The 10418-nt window shown below is 38.5% G+C and overlaps 2 protein-coding genes across 2 annotated transcripts; both read left to right on the forward strand.

Moving 5' to 3' along the window:
* Positions 1–244: 244 nt before the first annotated feature.
* LOC124171129 (protein ZBED8-like) lies at positions 245–859 on the forward strand. Its single transcript, XM_046550267.1, has one exon. It carries the CDS (start codon positions 245–247, stop codon positions 857–859), a length of 615 nt encoding a protein of 204 aa, XP_046406223.1.
* Positions 860–1213: 354 nt separating this feature from the next.
* On the forward strand, positions 1214–1786 carry LOC124171130 (protein FAM200A-like). The gene has a single exon (XM_046550268.1). The coding sequence runs from the start codon at positions 1214–1216 to the stop codon at positions 1784–1786; it is 573 nt and encodes a 190-aa protein (XP_046406224.1).
* The last annotated feature ends 8632 nt before the right edge of the window (positions 1787–10418 follow it).

A 10418-nucleotide genomic window follows, 5' to 3' on the forward strand; every position in this document is an offset into this window, starting at 1 on the left:
ACACGCATCTCTCTCGAAGAAAAGGGCATATATTGATGCCTATTTAGCATATGGTTTTACTTCAAACAATGATGAAGATAATCCGCGTCCTGTGTGTTTAGTTTGTGGAGCTACACTCAGCAATGAGGCCATGGTACTTAGTAAGCTCAAGCGGCACCTCAATAGCAAACACCCTTTTGTGTCACAGAAGGACATGGCATATTTTTCTCGTATGTTAGAAGGGAAAAGTAAGGCGGCTACCAAAATGGTCAAGAAGGTAACAGTAGCTGACACTGCTCTTGAAGCTTCCTTCAGAGTAGCAGAGCTGATAGCAAAGAAAATGAAGCTTCATACAACTGGTGAAGAAATCATTGGCCCTGCATGCAACATAATTGTAGAAACAATGCTTGGCAAAGAAGCTCAGGAACAGATTTCGAAAGTACCTATTTCCAACAACACAATCAGCCGTAGAATATCTGAAATGTCAACAGATATTAATGAAGAAGTTGTGAAGCAGATAAAATCGAAAAGAAAATTCGCATTGCAAGTAGATGAGAGTACAGACATAGCTGGAAAATGCCAACTGCTTGGGTTTTGCAAATTCATTGACAAGGATATTGTGGAACAGTTTATGTTTTGCAAAGGGTTACAGACTAGAACTACTGGAGAGGATATCTTTGCATCTGTAAATTCGTACCTCACTGAACATGGTCTTTCATGGAATTACTGTTGTGGCATATGTACTGATGGTGCACCGTCGATGATAGGGAAGTACAAAGGCTTCATCACCAGGGCATTGAAAGAAAATCCATCTATAACTACAACTCACTGCTTCCTACACAGAGAGGCTTTAGTAACCAAGACGTGTGGAGAAGAGTAAACTGAGGTTTTAAACCAGGCTGTCAAGATGGTTAATTTAATCAAATCCAGGCCACTGCAAAATAGAGTTTTTCAAAAGATGTGTCACGAAATGGGTGCGAATCATATTTCACTGATTTTGCATACTGACATAAGGTGGTTATCAAGAGGTCGTGTACTGAACCGCGTTCTTGAACTCAAAGAAGAATTAAAAGCGTTTTTCCGAGAGGAGAGACATGATATATTCATAAAGCTGCTTGAAAATCATACTTGGTGTTTGAAGCTGTCATATTTGGCAGACATTTTCATGAAGCTGAATGAACTAAATCTCTCAATGCAAGGAAGACTTGAGGGAATTGTAACATCAGTTAACAAGATGAAAGGTTTCCAGAGAAAGCTGAAATCATGGAAGTCGGCTGCTCAGAGAGACGATGTGTCAAACTTCCCTTCTCTTCAACAAGCAGGATATAACGGCTTTGGAACTGTAAAAACTCTTATTCTTAATCACTTGGAACAGCTGAGAGAAGCAGTTGATAAGTATTTTCCATCGCTGCCTACAGAAAAACTAGAATGGATTGTATCACCCTTCGAACTGGCTGACATGGCTGAAGAGCTGGACTTCACGGCAATAGAACGTGACGAATTTCTTGATATGTCTGCTGATTCAACACTGAAAGTCAAATTTGGGAAGAGTGACGTGACACTGGCAGCTTTTTGGCATGCAACATTGGGGGAATACCCTAATTTGGGTCAGAAAGCTATTTCTCTACTTTTGCCCTCCTCCACATCGTATCTGTGCGAGCAGGCATTTTCTGCCATGGCTACAATAAAATCGAAACAAAGAAATAGGCTTCTTTCACTTGAGGACGATATGCGGGTGGCATTGTCAACAATAAGACCTGATATCAAGAGTTTGTGTTCCAAGCATCAATCACAAGTTCCACACTGAGTATACATGCATGGTGCACTGTGGTCTATTTGTGTGTTTGTCTTGTATCATAGTGTAACACTGTAACTATTTGAATACATTGTGCAACTACAGTAAAACTTGTCACAATTACATATTTGTATCGTAATACTATTTTTTTATTAAGGCAGAAACAGTGTAAACAGTATTCTCATATCATCTAGGACTAGGTATAAGGTGTTGTTGCATGCAAACTCTCGAAATTAAACAAATAAATAAATAATAATAAAAAAGCTACGGAGATTTTAAATATCTATTTCCTCATAAGGGTGCCGGGAACTTTTGAAAGGCTTTCCAAGGGTGCCTCAAACAAGAAAAGGTTGGGAACCACTGATGTAGGGTGTGGTTTCATTTCCTGTTGTAGGATTTTCCATTTAAAGCCCTTTAAATAAACTGTGATAATGAGAATACATGTTTTTAAAAAATCAGATCGATGATTTAAAAAATCAAATCGATGTTTTTACACATCTGTAGGCACTGGCGTCGTCAGCATCAACACTTTTGGGGGGAAAATGGGGGGACCGGGGGCACCCCCCCGGGACAGGACGGAGGATTCGGGGGTCCTCCCCCGGAAAATTTAAAATATTGAGGGGACGCGTCCCTGATGTCCCCTATGGCGGCGACGCACAGTAGGCGGAATTTGGAAAAAGCCGGACAAAATTACAAAATGACTTTTTTTGAGTTATAAACTTGAAACTTTGCAATTATACTAAAAAATGATTGAAATTTACGGATATGTACTTCATTTGACAAAGATCCCACCCGTTACTGAGATACAGAGGCTCCAACGTGAACAAATTTCCATAAAAACGCCCGTATTCAATTTTCTCTGAAAATCTTCCAAAGTAAGTAGATGGTGAAGTTATGGGTGGATTCTTGCGGAATAAAAAACCACATAATCTGTTGGTATAGGGTTTTTTCTTTAATTTTCGTAATCTTAAAGAATATCATTGACAAATTGTTTCCGTGCAGTAACAAAGTGGCGGACACTGTTTTTCGACAAAGTTTTACATTTTGGTAGAGTTTCAAATGGGTTTTCGGTAAAGTCACGCGGAGAAACTTATTTGAGAGCATTTTTTGAAGATTTCTTGAGGTGCTAATGGAGTTATCTTTGAAATAAGTTTGCGTCGCCGGAAATTACATCGATTTTTCGAACGCGCGGCAGGGTTCGTCTCCGCCCGTCGGGAGTTGGATTAGCCGCAACGCAGTAAGGTTATTGAAGCTTTATGGGTTTTAACGCTCAGCATTCTCCGTTTTTATGTTTTACTTCATGACACCGATTCTCAAATTGTCTATGGTGAAGACGTTGGAGGTTTTTCAGCCGAGGTAAGTGCACGTTTCATTGAAGTTCATTTCGTTTTCTTTGGATACGGTCGAAGACCATGCTTCTATTAAAAGCGTTCAAATCTCGAAAAAGTGAGTTGTTTTCCTGGGACTCATACAAAAAGACCTACCAGAAAGACACCAGCTGAGACTCTTATACCTTCTTTATACCCTTATACTTATATTACTCGTGTCTGTTACACATTTACCACACGTTCTTCCCCGTGTACTCATTAGGACATTGGATAACCATGGGTTCTACAAATTAATTGTTTATTTTTCAATCCTACTTAGTCTCCTTCCGCCATTCATATGAAAATGCCTCCTCACATTATTAAATGAATTTATATCTATAAAGTAATATTTAAATTGGGGAAAAAACCGTTCACTCAGAAATAAAATATTCTGCATTAATTATTGCGGGGGATGAATTTAAGACTAGACCCTTATGCTCTGAAATTTCTCAATGACTTCCTCACTATACTTCCTTCCTTACAATACTCATCTTATGGCCATAACTTAAGAAATGGGCAGAGAGTTCTCGAAACAATGAACGATTTTTGTGTCGATACAAAAATTGACTAGTTGAATCCATGACATTTCCAGAATTTGCTATGCATCACTTTGCTGATACTTCAGCGACAGCCGGTTGGTATTGTATTTTTGTAAAAATCTATTCCTCTCAAATTGATTGATTAAATAAAATTCTCCCTTCAGCTTTATGCTACAAAATTCATATTTTATTTGCCAGGCACTCCGGGGCGGCAAAAAAAAACATTTCGCACCTCATATGTTCGATCACTTAGAAGAAAAATTGAAACTTTAGAACTACTACTACTACTGCTGAGCTTGCTCTCGTGGCATCTGTGAGTTTGCGAGAGAAGGGAGATACTGCAGCAGCTCAGCTAATGGGGAACTTGCATGAATTTTTTTTATTTCACAGGCGGACAGAAAATTATTTTCTGAATACAACAAAGAAAACCGCATGTATATCTGAGTTTTCCTTCGCGAGATATTCAATCATAAATATAACGAATTTTAAAGCGCGGGAAAAACTCCCTCACCCCCCAAGCCACTGCCGACGAAGCCTCGATGACGTCAAAGGTGCCTAAACATCACGCGAAGCTATTGTTGTGATTGTTTGTAATAGTTGCCAGCAGTTGTGAGAGCTTCGTTTGTTAGACGTGTTGATTATTTTCAATTTAAAGATAAATATCCGACGAAAGAGGCTTGGAAGCCCTCATATTTTGCATTATTTATAATATTAATATCTGAGTAAGGGCATAAAATATTAAACTGGAGCAGTTAAACCAAAAATTTTACAATACCTAAATAACATCGTTGTAGGAGTCTGATTGTGAGCCACGGCCGTTGGAAGGGGGATACGTTAATTGTAAGTTGATGTTATCGACGGCATATCATTCATTTAAGTATGTAATTAGAACGATTTTGATGTTTACTAATGTCCGCTATGCTTTTATATACAATAACTTCATCCGTTTATTCGTAGGTACCGGAGAATTCGTCGTTTAGGACTGTATGTGCTTGTATTATGGGGTGAGTTCCAGTCAATGCAACTTTTGCTCGCTGATTGAAGACATCTAGGAACATTTTTGTACCAAAATAGTGTTATTTTCAGCGTGACATCTCCCGTTAAGCTATTGATAATAATCACAGTGCCAGTGGTTGTAATGCACAAAGTTTGACAAGGTTGAAAAATATCGGCCAAGAGTTATCAGTGTTCCATCGTGATTGAATTGTGAAAAGTGCCATTACGCTATCGATAAATGTCTAACAGTAGTGCAAAAATTGTCAGTGGCGTGCTAATCTCCGTTGTTCACCGTAGATATGACATTTCACGATCAAGTTATTAAAATAAAAACTGTGTGTGAAGTTTGTTATTCCATTATTTCAACGAATAGTAGTGAGAAAAGTCACCTGTGTCACTTGTGTGGGCTAATTTAAGGGTTTAAATCAGTGAATAAATAGTTGTTTCCACCATAACGAGCTCTGTTATTGTAAGTTGTACGTGATGAATATAAGAATGTGACAGTGACTTCCAGTTTTTGATAAGAGTATTTGCCTATTTCCCACCATATTTTTATGGAATATGCTAGTATATTGTTTATGGATTTACCTATATTATTGAAATAGGTTGTGGCTTGTTTGTGTTGGCAGCGGAACCGATTCGCGATCTCACATGTGGATTGTGTGCAGACTGTTTTGCTGTGAATTCGTACCGTAGGACGGATAGGACTACCTTCTCCGCTAATTCGGCGCTGCCAAATTCAACAGCACAGCTTACGATCGTTATCCTCTAGTATTACAAGTTTCATTTACATCTCGATTTGCCGCCGACGTATAGAAATAATTTGTCTTAACAAATTCTATGAGGGTCGTGGCATCAATTTTTGGTGTCCTAAAAAAAAGCTGGTGTCCTAACACCCCATGCCACACGCCTTTTAGGCGGCTTGCGGGGTATTATGTAGATGTAGATGAATTTCAGGTGTACTATTCGAACGAGTGGCAACGTTATCATCCATTTTTCTGATAACTAAAACATAAGAAGTGAAACGCTTGTACTTCATCATCCCGATGTCGCATTATTAATATCCCAAGTAATAATCGTGGCACAATAGCAATAGGAAAACTTGCCCAAGAATAACAGAACAAAATAAAGTGACGATGAGCGGCTAAATACTCCCTCAAAACAAATTTTACATCATGCGCTCAGCGTATTTCCCAACTCCCTACGGTTGTTTAGGCACCTATGACGTCACGCCTGGCCTCGGCAACGCTCGGGTGTCTTCGCGCAGTGGTCGGCTCAGAGAAATTTTTCTCGATTTTAAATGCAATTTTTTTATTTCTTTTCATGTTGAATGGAGAAACTGAAGGTATTTTTGCGAGCTAATATATCCATTTTACTCATTCAAAATAGTTTTTAGAGCAATGTACGACCCATGCAAGTTCCTCATTGTAGAAATTAAGCTAAGAGAGTTCTTTCAAAGTGGAGGGCGAGTGAAAAGGTCCACACTGAGGTGACAGTGGAAGAGGCACTGTCATTGATGATTGCCTCTGAGTTGACCAAGACTCGATATCGGTCTTTCCGTAGGACAGCTCTGACCCATGGACACGAATTGAATCCCAGCCATGACAGAATAGCGCTAGCAAAAAAGGCAGCTTTTAACGAAGGAATTAAAATGACTGAGACCGTGTGCGAAGTAAACCTTCAAGCACTACTGAACCACACTATATCGGGAATAATAGCTTGCTTAGCCACCACTTCCACCACTCAAGAATTAAAATGTGCGGTGAAATGCATATTAGTCTCTAAGTACGGTTTTGATAGAAGTTCGGGCCACTCTCAATATAAGGAAATGTTGCAACAAGTGGATGCTTCAGACGAATTCCTAGTCATGAGTTCCCATTTAGCTCTCAGTTTGATTAACGGCACTATAGGTAACGGCTGAAGTTTTATTTCAACTTTCTCTTGGTTAATTACATTTATCTATAAACTTTTGATAAAGAATTTAACTTGCATCGGAGGCACTTCTCACATCTAGGCACTACAATTTTAGGTGACACTTCCTGGAAAAATCCATGGCCGTCGTCGACACGATTTTTTCGTCCCATCCGCTTAAAGTGAAAAAAGAGACAAAAGAAGTTACAAAATCACATGAAAATTATATCGAAAGGCAGGTGGTTGACCTTTATGATTTCAACTGTGGAATTTAAACGACCAAGTTCTGTTTACTACTGACAATGATCAACGGAAAGATAATAATTATATTTCTCACCTTTTTTTCCTAATTTTTTCTTAATCTTAATGTCAATATAAATTATTATCCTACAGGAAAGTATAGTCATTTCGAGATCAAGAAAAACGATTGTTTTTAGTTTGCAACACACTGACGGATAGCTGAATCATGAGGTGCTAAATCTGCGGAGTAAGAGCGTCGGGTGTGAAAAACTTAGGAGATGTAAAGTAGTGTACACATGATATCGATAAATATTTTGTTGGTATGTCTACGCTGCACTGCCACATACCATTTTTTGAATGCATATTGGATATATCGTATCGATTGGAATTTAACAAGTGGCATTGGATAATTTATATTTTAACTTATTTTTGTTTAGAAAGGAATAAGACATTTTCAGTTAAAATTAGTAATATAAATTAAAATAACTAATTTGAAAAAGATGTCCAGGAATTTATTGAAAAACGTACTTACAGGCACCTGGAAGTTTGAAATTTCTACGTTCCACAAACCAATTCAAATCACTTTCACAAATTGTGCGCACTTAAGAGAACTTAACTTTCCTTTACCACAGTCAAAGTATTTTTGTAACTACACGGAAACAATTTGTCGATGATATTCTTTAAGATTACGGAAAATTAAAGAAAAAACTCTATACCAACAGATTACGTGGTTTTTTATTCCGCAAGAATCCACCCATAACTTCACCATCTACTTACTTTGGAAGATTTTCGGAAAAAATTGAATACGGGCGTTTTTATGGAAATTTGTTCACGTTGGAGCCTCTGTATCTCAGTAACGGGTAAGATCTATGTCAAATGAAGTACATATCCATAAATTTCAATCATTTTTTTGTATAATTGCAAAGTTTCAAGTTTATAACTCAAAAAAAGTCATTTTTTAATTTTGTCCGGCTTTTTCCGATTTCCGCCCACTGTGCGCCGTCAGAATCTGCATTAGCGCTATTTTTTCACTAGCTGTCTGGCCTCATCCTCCTAGATGACATGCGACTGAAAAAAGATAAATGGTAGAGAAATTGAATTTCCATAGCGGAATTAAATATAAACCATGGCAGAGCAAAAATTTACTAGGGCAGAAGTGATCCTTATTTTAGTAGCCGAACACAAAACCCAACATAAAAGGTCAACAAAAAGAGCATGTAAACTAAAAATGTGCCTCTGAAAGAAAAGATGAAAAAATGTTCCATTTTGGCAGTGATGAGCTAGAGGCTATATTTAATTTTAGTAAAAAAGCGATTATATTCAATTTATTTCATACGATGCTCTGGAACGAATGGTGAACTTAAACCTGAAGTATCTTAAATGTATTTTTTCGTGCTTTAAATTACGGCCTGTGTATAACTTACTTTGGAAAAACGCAATTAAATTACCTTCTCGTGAGCACCTATGGCGGCAACAATATATGTGCTTCCTCAATGAACTACTTATGATTCATCATCATCATTAGTCAACAATCCTAAGACTGATTTGACGCAGCTCTCCATTTCTCTCTCCTATCCGCTAATCTCTTCATAGCTACATATTTATTCTCTTTTACATCCTTTGTAACCTGTCCTATATAACTCATTCGGGGCCGTCCCTTTCCCTTTTTCCCTTCCACTTGTCCTTCAACGATTGTCTTCATCAGACCATCGTGCCTCAAAATGTGGCCAACTAAGTTGTCCCTTCTTCTGCTTAATGTTTTTAGGAGGCTTCTCTTTTCTCTTACTCTCCTTAGCACTTCTTGGTTACTCACACGGTCGATCCATTTTATCTTCATCATTCTTCGGTAGCACCACATTTCGAATGCTTCCACTCTTGACTTCTCTGCTGCTGTCAACGTCAAAGCCTCGCTTCCATAGAGAAACATACTCCATGTGTAGCATCTGATGAATTGTTTCCTTACCTCTATGCTGGTATTTTCAGCTGTAAGAAGATTCTTCTTTTTGTAGAAAGCCCTCTTCGCCTGCGCTATTCTACTGTGTATTTCTTTCTTGCTCCGTCCATCGCTGGTAATTCGGCTTCCCAGGTAAGAGAACTCGTTCCCCTCTTCAAGCTCATGCTTTCCTAGGTTGATATTTGTTTTAGCCTCCTCTCTTTTGCTGCAAACTAATATCTTAGTCTTCTTTTTGTTGATTTTCAGCTGATATCTGGCCATTGTCCTTTCCATGTTTGTCAACGTCTTCTTCAAATCCTTCTCTGTCTCGGCTATGACTGCTATGTCGTCAGCAAATCGAAGCATACTATTTTTTTCTCCGTGGATATTGACACCCGAAGCTTTCTGCTTGATTTCGTTGATGGCTTTCTCTATGTAAACATTAAAAATTGAGGGGGAAAGCGCACAACCTTGTCTAACCCCTTTTCTTATTCTCGCTTCTGCACCGTTTGGTCCACATTTGATCACAGCTACTTGGTTTTTATACAAACTATGAATAATTCTACGATCATTGTAGAGTACGCCGATTTCTTTCAAAATTCTAAGCATTGAATTCCATTCCACGTTATCAAAGGCCTTCTCTAAATCGACAAATGCTATGAAGGTTGGTTTGTTTCTCTCCATTCTCTTCTCTATGATCATCCTAAGAGCCAAAATTGCTTCCCTTGTGCCCCTAATTTTCCTAAATCCGAATTGGTCCTCATCCAGGAATTCTTCTGCTCTTCGTTCAATTCTCCTGTAAATGATTCTTGTCAGAATCTTCGACGCATGTGTCGTCAGGCTTAGGGTCCTAAATTCTTCGCACTTCTCAGCTCTCTTCTTTTTGGGTATGGGAATGATGATGTTCTTCTCGAAGTCACTAGGTAAATCTCCTGTTGAGTACCTATCGCAGATAGTTTTATACAGTTGAGTTAAGACCTTTTCTCCTGCATTTCTTATTAACTCTGCTGGAATTTCATCTATTCCTGGGGCCTTATTCTTTCGCAGGTCTCTTACTGCAGCGTCAAATTCCGATCTTAAGATGCTTGCTCCAATGTTATCCTTTTCAACTTCACTTTCCTCTTCGAGAACTTTTGAGCTAAGTTTGCTCCCGTTGTATAATTCCTCCAGGTATTCCTTCCATCTCTCGGCTTTCTCTTCGTTTTCAGTTAGAATGTTTCCATTCCTGTCCCTTATGCTATTACATTTTGTATTTCGTTCCTTGAAATGGTTCCTCACTATTCTATAGGCCGCTTCCACTTTACCTTTTACGAGGTTATTTTGTACGTCCTCACATATGATCCTCATCCACGCTTCTCTGGCTTTCCTCGCTTGGCGGCAAATATCGTTCCTTATTCTCTTGTAGCAAGCCTGTCCTTCCTCAGTATTCGTATTCTTATACTTTCTCCTTTCTTCAATGAGGTCTAGGATTTCATCCGTGATCCATGGCTTTTTCTTAACACATTTTCTTATCCCTAGAACTTCTCTAGCGGCCTCCTGAAATCCACTTTTTATGGTAGTCCAGTTATTCTCAACTGTGTTTTCAGACTGATCGAGTCCTATCTTGCGCTTCACTACGTCTTGAAAGGCCTGTTGATTTTTTTGCTCCTTAAGATTCT

This window comes from Ischnura elegans, chromosome X (assembly GCF_921293095.1).
Source record: "Ischnura elegans chromosome X, ioIscEleg1.1, whole genome shotgun sequence".
Taxonomy (NCBI): Eukaryota; Metazoa; Arthropoda; class Insecta; order Odonata; family Coenagrionidae; genus Ischnura; species Ischnura elegans.